The 19,361-nt window shown below is 47.1% G+C and overlaps 1 protein-coding gene across 1 annotated transcript in view; it reads right to left on the bottom strand.

Moving 5' to 3' along the window:
- dennd6a (DENN/MADD domain containing 6A) overlaps positions 1-19,361 on the bottom strand; it is a 57,097-nt gene that overhangs the window by 7,399 nt on the left and 30,337 nt on the right. Inside the window, exons 11-15 of the mRNA XM_031825855.1 lie at positions 19,023-19,118; positions 15,227-15,387; positions 13,896-13,960; positions 7,825-7,914; positions 798-961 (exon numbers count right to left, since the gene is read on the bottom strand). Coding sequence (XP_031681715.1) covers positions 798-961; positions 7,825-7,914; positions 13,896-13,960; positions 15,227-15,387; positions 19,023-19,118 — 576 coding nt within the window. The remainder of the gene's footprint in view (positions 1-797; positions 962-7,824; positions 7,915-13,895; positions 13,961-15,226; positions 15,388-19,022; positions 19,119-19,361) is intronic.

The following is a 19,361-nucleotide window of genomic DNA, read 5'->3' as shown; positions in this document are numbered from 1 at the left end:
AACATCATTAACTGTTAGATGTCCTGTACAAGTTGCCCCGAAACTCCTTCGTTGTCAAGTCGCCCCGGTCTCAGGGATAGCCAACACAGAAACTCAGTCGTCAAGTTGCCCCGGTCTCAGGGATAGCCAACACCGGAAACTCCTTCGTCGTCAAGTCGCCCCGGTCTCAGGGATAGCCAACACAGGAAACTCCCTTGTCCGTTTCCTGTGGCTGCGTCCGTTTCCTGTGGCTGCGTCCGTTTCCTGTGGCTGCGTCCGTTTCCTGTGGCTGCGTCCGTTTCCTGTGGCTGCGTCCGTTTCCTGTGGCTGCGTCCGTTTCCTGTGGCTGCGTCCGTTTCCTGTGGCTGCGTCCGTTTCCTGTGGCTGCGTCCGTTTCCTGTGGCTGCGTCCGTTTCCTGTGGCTGCGTCCGTTTCCTGTGGCTGCGTCCGTTTCCTGTGGCTGCGTCCGTTTCCTGTGGCTGCGTCCGTTTCCTGTGGCTGCGTCCGTTTCCTGTGGCTGCGTCCGTTTCCTGTGGCTGCGTCCGTTTCCTGTGGCTGCGTCCGTTTCCTGTGGCTGCGTCCGTTTCCTGTGGCTGCGTCCGTTTCCTGTGGCTGCGTCCGTTTCCTGTGGCTGCGTCCGTTTCCTGTGGCTGAGGTTGTTTCCTATGGCTGAGGTTGTTTCCTATGGCTGAGGTTGTTTCCTATGGCTGCGTCAGTTTATGTGCGTGTTTTTGTCTGTAACACAGACCTCTCAGTAGGACTGCCTGGTTAAATAAAGGTGAAATACACGCGGAACCAGGCTATGTGGATGTCAGTACCTGTAGAGTCCCATCCAGTCTCCTTTGAGTGGTGAGGTGAGCTGAGGACCAGCCTTCTCCAGAGTCTTCATAAAGTCCTCCTGGAGGAAGGGTCTCAGCTGTGGAGGACTCTTCCAAGGAGAGATGTTCTTCTGTAGAGGCATCAGACTGGCCACATAGCGCTCCTGTGAGATGGGGAATGGAAGACTTGTGTGTTAGTGTAGTTTCCATAACGCCCTTCTACACAACAACTGTTTAAGTTCTCAGCACAGTGATCTATATACGGTTTTAGATAGAACATGGCGGCCCGCCCGCCTGTGGGGAAAACAACCTGTGGTTAACCGAGGTTATCCCATTGACTGACAGCAAAAACTTCACATTTTTCAAAGCGCTATTTTTTTGGTTGTCTGCTTGTTTTAGTCAATAACAAAACTACATTCAAGAAAAGTACAGGTCCAAAGATGACTTTACAACACGGCCTGCGTTCCCACTAGTTAGAAACACGTCATAATGTAGGGCTTCCCTCAAGCCTCGTCATGACGGCTCTAGCAGCCAGTGTGTTAGCTAGCTACTGACTGGAACATTAAGCTCACCAAGACCAACAACAAACGGACTATACAACAACAAATAGTGAGTGGAGTTACAAACAGACTATACAACTACAAGTAGTGAGTGGTGTTACAAACAGACTATACAACTACAAGTAGTGAGTGGCGTTACTAACAGACTATACAACTACTAGTAGTGAGTGGAGTTACTAACAGACTATACAATTACAAGTAGTGAGTGGAGTTACAAATGGAATATATATAACAACATGTCTTAACTGTGATCAAGAAATGTGACTGTTCCTGGTGCAAAAACAATGTCCTATCATGAAGCTGGAGTAAATGACATGACTAAGCTGCTCCTGAATGTACTACGCCAGGACATTGATTCTATCCTAGTCCGTGTGGGTTTTAATAACATTATGAAGGGCAGCTCTTTTAAAGAGCTGATTGACACTAGTAAAAAGACCCATCCTATCTGGCCCAGTACCCTCTCTGAATCGTGGCATTGAACACTTTAGCAGGATTCTTTCTCTACACAACTGTCTATATGATTACTGCAGCTCAATGGGTGTAACTTTTGACGACAATGTCAACACCTTTAGGAAACAAAAACACGTTTTATAAAGGAGGATGGGATCCACCCAAATCATTTCACAGAATTACAAGGCTGCGTTAAGACAATGACCCAAGCCCAGCTCAGTTTATACCAGGGGCGTTGGTAGACAATGTAAGTAACCTAATTTATGTCCCTCTAACTGCCCTGAATGCCTCTGATCCCACTGCTAATGTATGCAGTAATCATGAGCCTATGAACCAGAGTGATACTGTTAGCACTGAGGCGGTGTGCCCTAGGAGGAAGTCAACTGTGTGCAGCTTACCCTGCAATAACATCAATAACATGAGCATGTCTACTTCTGCTAAGCCTCCCAGTAAAGCAAAGTAAATCAAGTAAGTATCCCAGAAGAAAAGTGCTCAAAATAAGCCCGCTTTAACATATGTAGCTCATGAGACGAGGTTCATGAAATCAAGTTTGCTAGTAACAGCTAACAATCTCTGGAACTCACCCGGAAGCTTAGAAGAAATCCTGCTATGCCCTCCGACGAACCATCAAACAATTGTACTGTACCGGCTCCGATGATCGTCGGATGTGGCAGGGCTTGCAAACTATTACAGACTACAAAAGGGAAGCACAGCCGAGAGCTGCCCAGTGACACGAGCCTACCAGACGAGCTAAATCACTTCTATGTTCGCTTCGAGGCAAGCAACACTGAGGCATGCATGAGAGCGTCAGCTGTTCCGGACGACTGATCTCGCTCTCTGTAGCCGACATGAGTAAGACCTTTAAACAGGTCAACATTCACAAGGCCGCTGCGCCAGACATATTACCAGGACGTGTGCTCCGGGCATGTTCTGACCAACTGGCAGGTGTCTTCCCTGACATTTTCAAAATGTCCCTGATTGAGTCTATAATACCAACACGCTTCAAGCAGACCACCATAGTCCCTGTGACCAAGAGCACTAAGGCAACCTGCCTAAATGACTACAGACCCGTGGCACTCAAGTACTCCCTGGCCCCTCCTGTACTGCCTGGCCATGCACGTTTCCAACACCATCATTAAGTTTGCTGATGACAACAGTGGCAGGTCTGATCACCGACAACAATGAGACAGTCTATAGGGAGGAGGTCAGAGACCTGGCTGGGTGGATGCCAGAATAACAAACTCTCCCTCAACGTGATCAAGACAGAAGGAGTTGATTGTGGACTACAGGAAATGGAGGACCGAACATGCCCCCCCCATTCTCATCAACGGGGCTGCAGTGGAGCAGGTTGAGAGCTTCAAGTTCCTTGGTGTCCACGTCACCAACAAACTAGAACGGTCCAAACACACCAAGACAGTCGTGAAGAGGACACGACAAAGGCTATTCCCCCTCAGGAGACTGAAAATATTTGGCATGGGTCCTCAGATCCTCAAAAGTTTCGACAGCTGCAACAGAGAGCATCTTGACTGGTTGCATCACTGCCTGGTATGGCAACTGCTCTGCCTCCGACCGCAAGGCACTGCAGAGGGTAGTGCGTACGGCCCAGTACATCACTGGGGCCAAGCTTCCTGCCATCCAGGACCTCTTTACCAGGCGGTGTCAGAGGAAGGCCCTAAAAATGGTCAAAGACCCCAGTCATACTGTTCTCTGCTACCGCATGGCAAGCGGTACCAGAGCGCCACGTGTAGGACCATAACGCTCGAACAGGTAATCAAATGACTACCCGGATTGTTTGCATTGTGTCCCGCCACTCCCTCTTTTACACTGCTGCTACTCTCTGTTGATCAGCTATGCAGAGTCACTTTAGCTATACATTCATGTACATATTACCTCAAATAGCACGACTAACCGGTGCCCACGCACATTGATACAGTGGTAGCAATACAAGGTTGTAACATCTACCGAAAAGACAGAAATGCCAATGGTGGAGGTGTTGTTGTTTATATTCAGAACCACATTCCTGTAAAGATTAGAGAGGATCACATGTTAAATACAGTTGAAGTAATATGGCTACAGGTTCATCTGCCTCACCTACAGCCCATTCTGGTGGGAAGCTGCTATAGACCACCAAGTGCTAACAGTCAGTATCTGGATAATGTTAAATACTGTTGAAGTAATATGGCTACAGGTTCATCTGCCTCACCTACAGCCCATTCTGGTGGGAAGCTGCTATAGACCACCAAGTGCTAACAGTCAGTATCTGGATAATGTTAAATACTGTTGAAGTAATATGGCTACAGGTTCATCTGCCTCACCTACAGCCCATTCTGGTGGGAAGCTGCTATAGACCACCAAGTGCTAACAGTCAGTATCTGGATAATGTTAAATACTGTTGAAGTAATATGGCTACAGGTTCATTTGCCTCACCTAAAGCCCATTCTGGTGGGAAGCTGCTATAGACCACCAAGTGTTAACAGTCAGTATCTGGATAATATGTGTGAAATGACTGATAAATGTATGTGATATCAGAGAAGTATATGTTCTGGGTGATTTAAATATTGACTGGCTTTCAACAAGCTGCCCACTCAAGGAAAAGCTTGAATCTGTAACCAGTGCCTGCATCCTGGTTCAGGTTATCAGTCAACCTACCAAGGTAGTTACAAACAGCACAGGAATCATCAACATGTATTGGTCACACCTTTACTAATGCTGCAGAAATGTGCTGTAAAGCAGTATCCAGATCCATCAGGTGTAGTGATCACAATATAGTAGCCATATCTAGGAAAACCACAGTTCCAAAGGCTGGGCCTAATATAGTGTATAAGAGGTCAGGATGGGCCTAATATAGTGTATAAGAGGTCAGGCAGGGCCTAATATAGTGTATAAGAGGTCATACAATATGTTTTGTAGTGATTCCTATGTTGTTGATGTAAAGAATAGTTGTTGGTCCGTGGTGTGTAATGAGGAGCAACCAGACGCTGCTGGTCTGTGGTGTGTAATGAGGAGCAACCAGACGCTGCTGGTCTGTGGTGTGTAATGAGGAGCAACCAGACGCTGCTGGTCTGTGGTGTGTAATGAGGAGCAACCAGACGCTGCTGGTCTGTGGTGTGTAATGAGGAGCAACCAGACGCTGCTGGTCTGTGGTGTGTAATGAGGAGCAACCAGACGCTGCTGGTCTGTGGTGTGTAATGAGGAGCAACCAGACGCTGCTGGTCCGTGGTGTGTAATTTATTTATTTTTTAACCTTTATTTTACTAGGCAAGTCAGTTCAGAACAAATTCTTATTTTCAATGACGGCCTAGGAACAGTGGGTTAACTGCCTGTTCAGGGGCAGAACGACAGATTTGTACCTTGTCAGCTCGGGGATTTGAACTTGAAACCTTTCGGTTACTAGTCCAACGCTCTAACCACTAGGCTACCCTGCCGCGGAGCAACCAGACGCTGCACTGGACACATCAATGAAATGACTTATTCCAGTTACTAATAAACATGAACCCATTAAGAAAATGACTGTCAAACCAGTTAAATCCCTGTGGATTGATGAGGAATTTAAACATGGTATGGTTGAGAAGGATGAGGCAAAAGAAATGCAAATAAGACTGGCAACCCAACCTACTGGCAAATGTATTGCAAATACTGAATAAAAATAACTAACTAAGAAGAAACGAAGATAAATGACAAAGAATGATTGTAAAAAGCTTTGTAGCACCTTCAATGAAATGATGAAACTCAGCTCCATCATTCATTGAATCAGATGGTTCATTCATCACAAAAACCACTGATATTGCCAACTACTTTAATGATTTTTTTATTGGCAAGATTAGCAAACTTGGACATGACATGCCAGCAACAAATGCTTACACTACATATCCAAGTATATCTGACCAGATTATGAAAGACAAGCATTGTAATTTTGAAATCCGTAAAGTGAGTGTGGAAGAAGTGAAAAAAAGTATTTGTTGTCTATCAACAATGACAAGCCATTGGGGTCTGACAACTTGGATGGAAAATTACTGAGGATAATAGCGAACGATATTGCCACATCTTCAATTTCATCCTACTAGGAAGTGTGTGCCCTCAGGCCTGGAGGGAAGCAAAAGTCATTCCACTACCTAAGAATAGTAATGTCCCCTTTACAAATAGCTAACCAATCAAACAGCCGACCAATCAGCCCGTTACCAACCTTTAGTAAACTTTTAGGGGGAAAAATGGTGTTTGACCAGATACAATGCTATTTTACAGTAAACAAATTGACAGACGTTCAGCACGCCTATAGGGAAGGACACTCAACAAGCACAGCACTTAAACAAATTACTGATGAGACTCCTGTACAGCTAATCAAATGGCTACCCAGAGTATTTGCATTGCCCCATTGTTATTATCTATGCATAGTGACTTTAATAACTCTACCTCCATGTACATATTACCTCGACACCGGTGCCCCTGCACATTGTACCGGTACCCCCTGTATAGAGCCCCGCTATTGTCATTTACTGCTGCTCTTTAATTATTTGTTGTTCTTATCTCGTACTTTATTATTTATTTATATTTCTTCTTAAAACTGCATTGTTGGTTAATGGCATTTAACTGTAAGGTCTACACGTGTTGTATTCAGCGCATGTGACAAATAACATTTAATTTGGCTGAGAGAAATTGATGAAAAAAATTGTCTTGTTAGACTTCGGTGCGGCTTTTGACATTATCGATCATATTCTGTTGCTGGAAAAACATATGTGTTGTGGCTTTACACCCCCTGCTATATTGTGGATAAAGAGTTACCTGTCTAACAGAACACAGAGGGTGTTCTTTAATGGATGCCTCTCCAACACAATCCAGGTAGAAACAGGAATTCCCCAGGGCAGCTGTCTAGGCCCCATACTTTAAAAAATCTTTACTAACGACATGCCACTGGCTCTGAGTAAAGCCAGTGTGTCTATGTATGCTGATGACTCAACACTATACATGTCAGCTACTACAGCGACTGAAATTACTGCAACACTTAAAGAGCTGCATTTAGTTTCAGAGTGGGTGGCAAGGAATAAGTTAGACCTAAATATTTATAATAGTAAAAGCATTGTATTTGGGACAAATCATTCACTAAACCTTAATTAAATTTGGTAATAAATCATGTGGAAATTGAGCAAGGTGACTAAAGTAACCCTGGATTATAAACTGTCATGGTCAAAACATATTGATACAACAGTAGCTAAAATGGGGAGAAGTCTGTCCATAATAAAGCGCAGCTCTGCCTTCTTAACAGCACTATCAACAAGGCAGGTCCTACAGGTCCTAGTTTTATCACACCTGGACTACTGTTCAGTCGTGTTGTCAGGTACCACAAAAAGGGACCAAGGCTCAGAACAGGGCAGCACGGCTGGCCCTTGGATGTACAAAGAGAGCTAACATGAATAATATGCATGTCAATCTCTCCTGGCTCAAAGTGGAGGAGAGATTGACTTTATCACTACTTGTATTTATGAGAGGTGTTGAATGCACTGAGCTGTCTGTTTGAACTACTGGCACACAGCTCAGACACCCATCCATACCCCACAAGACATGCCACCAGAGGTCTCTTCAGACTCCCCAAGTATAGAACCCACAGTACTACATAGAGCCATGACTACATGGAACTCCACATCAGGTAACGGATTTAAGCAATAGAATCAGATTACATTTTTTAAATACACCTCATGGAACAACGGGGACTGTTAAACAACAGAAACACGTGGATTTTGTGTTGTAGATATGTGGTAGTGGGTGAATAGGGGCCTGAGGACACACAGTGTGTTGTAGATATGTGGTAGTGGGTGAATAGGGGCCTGAGGACACACAGTGTGTTGTAGATATGTGGTAGTGGGTGAATAGGGGCCTGAGGACACACAGTGTGTTGTAGATATGTGGTAGTGGGTGAATAGGGGCCTGAGGACACACAGTGTGTGGTGAAATCTGAATGTATTGTAATGTTATTCAAATTCAAAGGTTCCCAGGTTAAGGTTCCCAGGTTCTAAGGTTCTCACCAGTGGAATGATGAAGCTCTGCGTTAGTTCCAGGAAGTACCGTCGTAGGATGGCATTCTGTGCCGCCGAGGGACGTTTCTGTTGGACACCCTGAGGTGAGGACACAATACGAACATCAGTTTACACAGCAGGCATAGTCAGTCCCATATGTCTAGCTTTTGCCAAAACACACCCCCTATTACCTTCTGTAGTTCCCCCATTACCTTCTGCAGTTCCCTAGTCCCCCCCCCCCCATTACCTTCTGCAGTTCCCTAGTTCCCCCCCCCCCATTACCTTCTGTAGTTCCCTAGTTCCCCCCATTACTTTCTGCAGTTCCCTAGTTCCCCCCCCCCCCCCCCCATTACCTTCTGCAGTTCCCTAGTTCCCCCCCACTACCTTCTGCAGTTCCCTAGTTACCCCCCATTACCTTCTGCAGTTCCCTAGTTCCCCCCCATTACCTTCTGCAGTTCCCTAGTTCCCCCCATTACCTTCTGCAGTTCCCTAGTTCCCCCCCATTACCTTCTGCAGTTCCCTAGTTCCCCCCCATTACCTTCTGTAGTTCCCTAGTTCCCCCCCATTACCTTCTGTAGTTCCCTAGTTCCCCCCCATTACCTTCTGTGGTTCCCCCCCATTACTTTCTGTGGTTCCCCCCCCATTACTTTCTGTGGTTCCCCCCCATTACTTTCTGTGGTTCCCCCCCATTACTTTCTGTGGTTCCCTAGTTCCCCCCCATTACCTTCTGTAGTTCCCTAGTTCCCCTCCATTACCTTCTGTAGTTCCCTAGTTCCCCCCCATTACCTTCTGTGGTTCCCCCCCCATTACTTTCTGTGGGTCCCCCCCATTACTTTCTGTGGTTCCGCCCCCATTACTTTCTGCAGTTCCCCCCCCATTACTTTCTGCAGTTCCCCCCCATTACTTTCTGTAGTTCCCCCCATTACTTTCTGTAGTTCCCCCCATTACCTTCTGTAGTTCCCCCCATTACTTTCTGTAGTTCCCTAGTCCCCCCCCATTACTTTCTGTAGTTCCCTAGTTCCCCCCATTACCTTCTGTAGTTCCCCCCATTACCTTCTAGTTCCCTAGTTCCCCCCCATTACTTTCTGTAGTTCCCTAGTTCCCCCCCATTACCTTCTGTAGTTCCCTAGTTCCCCCCATTACCTTCTGTGGTTCCCCCCCATTACTTTCTGTGGTTCCCCCCCATTACTTTCTGTGGTTCCGCCCCCATTACTTTCTGCAGTTCCCCCCCATTACTTTCTGCAGTTCCCCCCCATTACTTTCTGCAGTTCCCCCCCATTACTTTCTGTAGTTCCCCCCCATTACTTTCTGTAGTTCCCCCCATTACTTTCTGTAGTTCCCTAGTCCCCCTCCCATTACTTTCTGTAGTTACCTAGTTCCCCCCCATTACCTTCTGTGGTTCCCCCCCCATTACTTTCTGTGGTTCCCCCCCATTACTTTCTGTGGTTCCCCACCATTACTTTCTGTAGTTCCCCCCATTACTTTCTGTAGTTCCCTAGTCCCCCCCCCCCATTACTTTCTGTAGTTCCCTAGTTCCCCCCATTACCTTCTGTAGTTCCCCCGCTTACCTTCTGCAGTTCCCTAGTTCCCCCCCATTACTTTCTGTAGTTCCCTAGTTCCCCCCCATTACCTTCTGTAGTTCCCTAGTTCCCCCCCATTACCTTCTGTGGTTCCCCCCCATTACCTTCTGTGGTTCCCCCCCATTACCTTCTGTGGTTCCCCCCCATTACCTTCTGTGGTTCCCCCCCATTACTTTCTGTGGTTCCCCCCCATTACTTTCTGTGGTTCCGCCCCCATTACTTTCTGCAGTTCCCCCCCATTACTTTCTGTAGTTCCCCCCATTACTTTCTGTAGTTCCCCCCATTACTTTCTGTAGTTCCCTAGTCCCCCCCCATTACTTTCTGTAGTTCCCTAGTTCCCCCCCATTACCTTCTGTGGTTCCCTAGTTCCCCCCCATTACCTTCTGTGGTTCCCCCCCATTACTTTCTGTGCTTCCCCCCCATTACTTTCTGTGGTTCCGCCCCATTACTTTCTGTGGTTCCGCCCCCATTACTTTCTGCAGTTCCCCCCCATTACTTTCTGCAGTTCCCCCCCATTACTTTCTGCAGTTCCCCCCCATTACTTTCTGCAGTTCCCCCCCATTACTTTCTGCAGTTCCCCCCCATTACTTTCTGTAGTTCCCCCCATTACTTTCTGTAGTTCCCCCCATTACTTTCTGTAGTTCCCTAGTCCCCCCCCCATTACTTTCTGTAGTTCCATAGTTCCCCCATTACCTTCTGTAGTTCCCTAGTCCCCCCCCCCCCATTACCTTCTGTAGTCCCCCCCCATTACCTTCTGTAGTTCCCTAGTTCCCCCATTACTTTCTGTAGTTCCCTAGTCCCCCCCATTACCTTCTGTAGTTCCCTAGTTCCCCCCATTACCTTCTGTAGTTCCCTAGTTCCCCCCCATTACCTTCTGTAGTTCCCTAGTTCCCCCCCCATTACTTCCTGTAGTTCCCTAGTTCCCCCCCCATGACCTTCTGTAGTTCCCTAGTTCCCCCCCCATTACCTTCTGTAGTTCCCTAGTTCCCCCCCATTACCTTCTGTAGTTCCCTAGTTCCCCCCATTATCTTCTGTAGTTCCCCCCCATTACCTGCTGTGGTTCCCCCCCCATTACCTTCTGTGGTCCCCCCCATTACTTTCTGTGGTTCCCCCCCATTACTTTCTGTAGGTCCCCGCCATTACTTTCTGTAGTTCCCTAGTTCCCCCCCATTACCTTCTGTAGTTCCCCCATTACCTTCTGTAGTTCCATAGTTCCCCCCCATTTACCCTCTGTAGTTCCGTAGTTCCCCCCCATTACCTTCTGTAGTTCCCTAGTTCCCCCCATGACCTTCTGTAGTTCCCCCCCATTACCTTCAGTAGTTCCCTAGTTTCCCCCATAACCTTCTGTAGTTCCCCCCATTACCTTCAGAAGTTCCCTAGTTCCCCCCATTACCTTCAGTAGTTCCCTAGTTCCCCCCATTACCTTCTGTTGTTCCCTAGTTCCCCCCATTACCTTCTGTAGTTCCCTAGTTCCCCCCCATTACCTTCTGTAGTTCCCTGGTTCCCCCCATTACCTTCTGTAGTTCCCCATTACCTTCTGTGGTTACCCCCCCATTACTTTCTGTGGTTACCCCCCCATTACTTTCTGTAGTTCCCCCCCATTACTTTCTGTAGTTCCCTAGTTCCCCCCCATTACCTTCTGTAGTTCCCCAGTTCCCCCCCCATTACCTTCTGTAGTTCCCTAGTTCCCCCCATGATCTTCTGTAGTTCCCCCCCATTACCTTCAGTAGTTCCCTAGTTCCCCCCCATGACCTTCTGTTGTTCCCTAGTTCCCCCCATTACCTTCTGTAGTTCCCTAGTTCCCCCCCCATTACCTTCTGTAGTTCCCCATTACCTTCTGTGGTTACCCCCCCCCCATTACTTTCTGTGGTTCCCCCCCATTACTTTCTGTGGTTCCCCCCCCATTACTTTCTGTAGTTCCCCCCCATTACTTTCTGTAGTTCCCTAGTTCCCCCCCATTACCTTCTGTAGTTCCCCCATTACCTTCTGCAGTTCCCCCGCTTACCTTCTGCAGTTCCCCCCAATTACCTTCTGTAGTTCCCTAGTTCCCCCCCATGACCTTCTGTAGTTCCCCCCCATTACCTTCAGTAGTTCCCTAGTTCTCCCCATTACCTTCAGTAGTTCCCGAGTTCCCCCCATTACCTTCTGTTGTTCCCTAGTTCCCCCCCCCATTACCTTCTGTAGTTCCCCCGCTTACCTTCTGCAGTTCCCCCACTTACCTTCTGCAGTCCCCCACCCATTACATTCTGTAGTTCCCCCCCCCATTACCTTCTGTAGTTCCCCCCCCCCATTACCTTCTGTGGTTCCCCCCCCATTACCTTCTGTAGTTCCCCTCCATTACCTTCTGCAGTTCCCTAGTTCCCCCCCATTACTTTCTGTAGTCCCCTAGTTCCCCCCCATTACCTTCTGTAGTTCCCCCCATTACCTTCTGTAGATCCCCCCCCATTACCTTATGTAGTTCCCCCCCATTACCTTCTGTAGTTCCCCCCATTACCTTCTGTAGTTCCCCCCCATTACCTTCTGTAGTTCCCCCCCATTACCTTCTGTAGTTCCCCCCCCCCATTACCTTCTGTAGTTCCCTAGTTCCTCCCCCATTACTTTCTGTAGTTCCCTAGTTCCCCCCCCATTACTTTCTGTAGTTCCCTAGTTCCCCCCCATTACTTTCTGTAGTTCCCTAGTCCCCCCCATTACTTTCTGTAGTTCCCTAGTCCCCCCCATTACTTTCTGTAGTTCCCTAGTTCCCCCCCCATTACCTTCTGTAGTTCCATTACTTTCTGTAGTTCCCCCCCCATTACCTTCTGTAGTTCCCCCCCATTACCTTCTGTAGTCCCCCCATTACCTTCTGTAGTTCCCCCCATTACCTTCTATAGTTCCCCCCCATCCCCCCATTACCTTCTGTATTTCCCCCCTATTATCTTCTGTAGTTCCCCCCATTACCTTCTGTAGTTCCCCCCCATTACCTTCTGTAGTTCCCCCCCATTACCTTCTGTAGTTCCCCCCCATTACCTTCTGTAGTTCCCCCCCATTACCTTCTGTAGTTCCCCCCCATTACCTTCTGTAGTTCCCCCCCATTACCTTCTGTAGTTCCCCCCCATTACCTTCTGTAGTTCCCCCCCATTACCTTCTGTAGTTCCCCCCCATTACCTTCTGTAGTTCCCCCCCATTACCTTCTGTAGTTCCCCCCCATTACCTTCTGTAGTTCCCCCCCATTACCTTCTGTAGTTCCCCCCCATTACCTTCTGTAGTTCCCCCCCATTACCTTCTGTAGTTCCCCCCCATTACCTTCTGTAGTTCCCCCCCATTACCTTCTGTAGTTCCCCCCCATTACCTTCTGTAGTTCCCCCCCATTACCTTCTGTAGTTCCCCCCCATTACCTTCTGTAGTTCCCCCCCATTACCTTCTGTAGTTCCCCCCCATTACCTTCTGTAGTTCCCCCCATTACCTTCTGTAGTTCCCCCCCATTACCTTCTGTAGTTCCCCCCCATTACCTTCTGTAGTTCCCCCCCATTACCTTCTGTAGTTCCCCCCCATTACCTTCTGTAGTTCCCCCCCATTACCTTCTATAGTTCCCCCCCATTACCTTCTGTAGTTCCCCCCCATTACCTTCTGTAGTTCCCCCCCATTACCTTCTGTAGTTCCCCCCCATTACCTTCTGTAGTTCCCCCCCATTACCTTCTGTAGTTCCCCCCCATTACCTTCTGTAGTTCCCCCCCATTACCTTCTGTAGTTCCCCCCCATTACCTTCTGTAGTTCCCCCCCATTACCTTCTGTAGTTCCCCCCCATTACCTTCTGTAGTTCCCCCCCATTACCTTCTGTAGTTCCCCCCCCATTACCTTCTGTAGTTCCCCCCCATTACCTTCTGTAGTTCCCCCCCCATTACCTTCTGTAGTTCCCCCCATTACTTTCTGTAGTTCCCCCCCATTACTTTCTGTAGTTCCCCCCCATTACCTTCTGTAGTTCCCCCCCATTACCTTCTGTAGTTCCCCCCCATTACCTTCTGTAGTTCCCCCCCCATTACCTTCTGTAGTTTCCCCCCCCATTACCTTCTGTAGTTTCCCCCCCATTACTTTCTGTAGTTCCCCCATAGTACCCCCATTACTTTCTGTAGTTCCCCCCCATTACTTTCTGTAGTTCCCCCCATTACTTTCTGTAGTTCCCCCCCATTACTTTCTGTAGTTCCCCCCCATTACTTTCTGTAGTTCCCCCCATTACTTTCTGTAGTTCCCCCCCATTACTTTCTGTAGTTCCCCCCCATTACTTTCTGTAGTTCCCCCCCATTACTTTCTGTAGTTCTAGTTCCCCCCCATTACTTTCTGTAGTTCCCTAGTTCCCCCCCATTACTTTCTGTAGTTCCCTAGTTCTCCCCCATTACTTTCTGTAGTTCCCTAGTTCTCCCCCATTATTTTCTGTAGTTCCCTAGTTCCCCCCCCCATTACTTTCTGTAGTTCCCTAGTTCCCCCCCCCATTACTTTCTGTAGTTCCCTAGTTCCCCCGCTTACCTTCTGAAGTTGTTTAATGATATCCTCATCTTTGTTGAGGAAGGGCTTGTACGCGCTGTAGACACCTGCAATGGAACACAAAGTAGTTTCACACAGTGTAGACACCTGCAATGGAACACAAAGTAGTTTCACACAGTGTAGACACCTGCAATGGAACACACAGTAGTTTCACACAGTGTAGACACCTGCAATGGAACACAAAGTAGTTTCACACAGTGAAGACACAATGTGGATATGAAAACACTAGTTTCACACAGTGAAGACACAATGTGGATATGAAAACACTAGTGACACAGTGAAGACACAATGTGGATATGAAAACACTAGTGACACAGTGAAGACACAATGTGGATATGAAAACACTAGTGACACAGTGAAGGGCATTGTCGGTCCTGGACGTTTAATATTAGGGAAGACAGTTATTTTCTAAGAGCATGGCCTTATTTCTATTACATATTGGATGACTGTAATTCATATTCCGTTCACCCAGTTCAATGTAACATCGACATGTTAACGCTACTAAAATGTTTCCTATACTCATAAGGTTGCTATAACATAGCATACGGATTAAAGTTTATAAAGTGTAGGTGCGGTGCACAAGTCGAAGAACAAGTTGGCGTAATCAAGGTGACGGACAATACCACTTTACACTCTTGATCTACGGTGTAATCATTAGTCCAAACAAGAGTTTCTATTGGACAAATTCAGCTAGGTTTATCCCTGTTTCCTTCCGTTTTAAGAAACACTTTTCAACAGAAATCAATGAAATGAGAACCAAGAGTCTCCTAGGTTTTGTATTGAAGTCAATGTACCCAGAGGAGGACGGAAGCTAGCTGTCCTCCGGCTACACCATGGTGCTACCCCACAGAGTGCTGTTGAGGCTACTATATACCTTAATTGCAAAACAGTGTGTTACTAAATTATTGTGATGTGAGAATGTTACATACATATATATATATATAAATATAAAGGATAACTTTAATATTTTACTCTTTTTACGAAATTCACTGAGTAAGTGGATCCTCCCCTTTCTCCTCTGAGGAACCTCCATTGGTGAAGGGGGAATGTGGATATTAAAACACCAGCAGCCATCCATTCCAGTCATGTGTAGGGTTGTAAAAACACCAGCAGCCATCCATTCCAGTCAGGTGTAGGGTTGTAAAACTCCAGAAACTTTCACAAAATACGAAGATTTTTCAGAAATCCCAGAAACAGGCATTTTTGGAATCATCCATCCTGGAATTCTTCAACCAGGATGACATTTTTTTACTTTTTTAAACAGGGAATTTTGCGACCCTAGTGATGTGAGAGTAAAGCCTCGCCTCAATCACCTGGTTTAGAGTCCAGGGTCTTCAGGTTCTTCAGCTTCTTGACCTTCATCTGCTTGACAGTCTCTCCAGCCTGCTTCATGTCTCCAATACGGATGATGTGAGGCCAGTGTTGGAGGGTCTTCGCAAAGAACGGATTGGTCACGCCAAGAATCACAGATGGCCTGAGAGACAGACACAAAGACAGACACACAGGCACAAAGACAGACACGTGTTAATAAATCATAGTAGCTCTACTTGTCAACAAAAGCATGTCTGACTGGCTTCTGTGTTCCATTTGCTCCCTAAAAACTCATAGCTAGCATGTCCATACAACATAGCTAGACAAATCAAATCTGAAGTAAGAAGAGATTGGTATTCCAGGGCTGTATACTACAATGCAGGATCAAGGAGTTAGCTAGCCAACTTACCTAAATACTTGGAAATATATCAACTCAGCAAAAAAAAAAAATGTAATGTCCGTTTCAGGACACCAGCTCTCAAAGAATTTGTAAAAATCCAAATAACTTCACAGATCTTCATTGTAAAGGGTTTAAACAAACACTGTTTCCCATGCTTGGTCAATGAACCACAAACAATTACTGAACATGCACCTGTGGAATGGTCGGTATGACACTAACAGCTTCCAGACATCCGAACATCACACCCGCAGGAAAGGTACAGGATGGCAACAACTGCACGAGTTACACCAGGAACGCACAATCCCTCCATCAGTGCTCAGACTGTCCACAATAGGCTGAGAGAGGCTGGACTGAGGGCTTGTAGGCCTGTTGTAAGGCAGGTCATCACCAGACATCACTGCCTATGGGCACAAACCCACCATCGCTGGACCAGACAGGACTGGCAAAAGGTGCTTTTCAATGACGAATTGCGGTTTTGTCTCACCAGGGGTGATGGTCGGATTTGCGTTTATCGTTGAAGGAATGAGCGTTACACCGAGGCCTGTACTCTGGAGCGGGATCGATTTGGAGGTGGAGGGTCCGTCATGGTCTGGGGCGATGTGTCACAGCATCATCGGACTGAGCTTGTTGTCATTGCAGGCAATCTCAACGCTGTGCTTTACAGGGAAGACATCCTCGTCCCTCATGTGGTACCCTTCCTGCAGGCTCATCCTGACATGACACTCCAGCATGACAATGTCACCAGCCATACTGCTCGTTCTGTGCGTGATTTCCTGCAAGACAGGAATGTCAGTGTTCTGCCATGGCCAGCGAAGAGCCCGGATCTCATTGAGCACGTCTGAGAGTCGTTGGATTGGAGGGTGACGGATAGGGCCATTCCTGCCAGAAATGTCCAGGAACTTGCAGGTGCCTTGGTGGAATAGTGGTGTAGCATCTCAATGCAAGAACTGGCAAATCTGGAGCAGTCCATGAAGAGTAGATGCACAAGATACTGACTTACTTTTGATTTTGCCCCCCCCCCTTTGTTCCTGGGACACATTATTCCATTTCTGTTAGTCACATGTCTGTGGAACTTGTTCAGTTTATGTCTCAGTTGTTGAATCTTATTTTCCTACAAATATTTACACATGTTAAGTTTGCTGAAAATAAACGCAGTTGACAGTGAGGACGTTTCTCTTTTTGCGGAGTTTATATATTTTTCGAAGATAAGCTTGAAATGGGTATGCTCTAATTGATTCAACAAACAAACATATCTAAGTGTAGCTTTTTTTTAATCAATAAGCAAATCCAGTTGTTTCTACTTTGTAGTATACCCCTCAGAGTATAAGGTGTTTTCAGTTGTGTCCGTTACTCAGGAGGCCTGTGTTCTGGTGGTGTCCTACTATACTATAGTGTTACTCACGAGGCCTGTGTTCTGGTGGTGTCCTACTATACTATAGTGTTACTCAGGAGGCCTGTGTTCTGGTGGTGTCCTACTATACTATAGTGTTACTCAGGAGGCCTGTGTTCTGGTGGTGTCCTACTATACTATAGTGTTACTCAGGAGGCCTGTGTTCTGGTGGTGTCCTACTATACTATAGTGTTACTCAGGAGGCCTGTGTTCTGGTGGTGTCCTACTATACTATAGTGTTACTCAGGAGGCCTGTGTTCTGGTGGTGTCCTACTATACTATAGTGTTACTCACGAGGCCTGTGTTCTGGTGGTGTCCTACTATACTATAGTGTTACTCAGGAGGCCTGTGTTCTGGTGGTGTCCTACTATAGTGTTACTCAGGAGGCCTGTGTTCTGGTGGTGTCCTACTATACTATAGTGTTACTCAGGAGGCCTGTGTTCTGGTGGTGTCCTACTATACTATAGTGTTACTCAGGAGGCCTGTGTTCTGGTGGTGTCCTACTATACTATAGTGTTACTCAGGAGGCCTGTGTTCTGGTGCTGTCCTACTATACTATAGTGTTACTCAGGAGGCCTGTGTTCTGGTGGTGTCCTACTATACTATAGTGTTACTCAGGAGGCCTGTGTTCTGGTGGTGTCCTACTATACTATAGTGTTACTCAGGAGGCCTGTGTTCTGGTGGTGTCCTACTATACTATAGTGTTACTCACGGAGCCTGTGTTCTGGTGGTGTCCTACTATACTATAGTGTTACTCAGGAGGCCTGTGTTCTGGTGGTGTCCTACTATACTATAGTGTTACTCAGGAGGCCTGTGTTCTGGTGGTGTCCTACTATACTATAGTGTTACTCAGGAGGCCTGTGTTCTGGTGGTGTCCTACTATACTATAGTGTTACTCAGGAGGCCTGTGTTCTGGTGGTGTCCTACTATACTATAGTGTTACTCAGGAGGCCTGTGTTCTGGTGGTGTCCTACTATACTATAGTGTTACTCACGGAGCCTGTGTTCTGGTGGTGTCCTACTATACTATAGTGTTACTCACGAGGCCTGTGTTCTGGTGGTGTCCTACTATACTATAGTGTTACTCAGGAGGCCTGTGTTCTGGTGGTGTCCTACTATACTATAGTGTTACTCAGGAGGCCTGTGTTCTGGTGGTGTCCTACTATACTATAGTGTTACTCAGGAGGCCTGTGTTCTGGTGGTGTCCTACTATACTATAGTGTTACTCAGGAGGCCTGTGTTCTGGTGGTGTCCTACTATAGTGTTACTCAGGAGGCCTGTGTTCTGGTGCTGTCCTACTATACTATAGTGTTACTCAGGAGGCCTGTGTTCTGGTGGTGTCCTACTATACTATAGTGTTACTCACGGAGCCTGTGTTCTGGTGGTGTCCTACTATACTATAGTGTTACTCAGGAGGCCTGTGTTCTGGTGGTGTCCTACTATACTATAGTGTTACTCACGGAGCCTGTGTTCTGGTGGTGTCCTACTATACTATAGTGTTACTCACGAGGCCTGTGTTCTGGTGGTGTCCTACTATACTATAGTGTTACTCAGGAGGCCTGTGTTCTGGTGGTGTCCTACTATAGTGTTACTCAGGAGGCCTGTGTTCTGGTGGTGTCCTACTATACTATAGTGTTACTCAGGAGGCCTGTGTTCTGGTGGTGTCCTACTATACTATAGTGTTACTCAGGAGGCCTGTGTTCTGGTGGTGTCCTACTATACTATAGTGTTACTCACGGAGCCTGTGTTCTGGTGGTGTCCTACTATACTATAGTGTTACTCAGGAGGCCTGTGTTCTGGTGGTGTCCTACTATAGTGTTACTCAGGAGGCCTGTGTTCTGGTGGTGTCCTACTATACTATAGTGTTACTCAGGAGGCCTGTGTTCTGGTGGTGTCCTACTATACTATAGTGTTACTCAGGAGGCCTGTGTTCTGGTGGTGTCCTACTATACTATAGTGTTACTCAGGAGGCCTGTGTTCTGGTGGTGTCCTACTATAGTGTTACTCACGGAGCCTGTGTTCTGGTGGTATACTCTTTAAACTCGTTGTCGTGGATGGTGAAGTACGGTCTGAAGTCACTGCAGTAGCGCAGTGGAGAGATGCAGCTGCACACACACACACACACACACACACACAGTAATTAGTGATTGAACTCCAGACACACAGATCATCTTAAGGGGTTGTGTTGTGTCTATTATCCTGCGTGCAGACAGCTACTGGTGCAGACTGCTGGTAGCTACTGGTAGCTGCTGGTAGCTACTGGTGCAGACTGCTGGTAGCTACTGGTGCAGACTTCTGGTAGCTACTGGTGCAGACTGCAGGTAGCTACTGGTGCAGACTGCTGGTAG

Source organism: Oncorhynchus kisutch, linkage group LG5 (genome assembly GCF_002021735.2).
Source record: "Oncorhynchus kisutch isolate 150728-3 linkage group LG5, Okis_V2, whole genome shotgun sequence".
Lineage (NCBI taxonomy): Eukaryota > Metazoa > Chordata > Actinopteri > Salmoniformes > Salmonidae > Oncorhynchus > Oncorhynchus kisutch.
The sequence above is the reverse complement of the archived record's forward strand: the minus strand, read 5'-3'. Positions and strand labels throughout refer to the sequence as shown.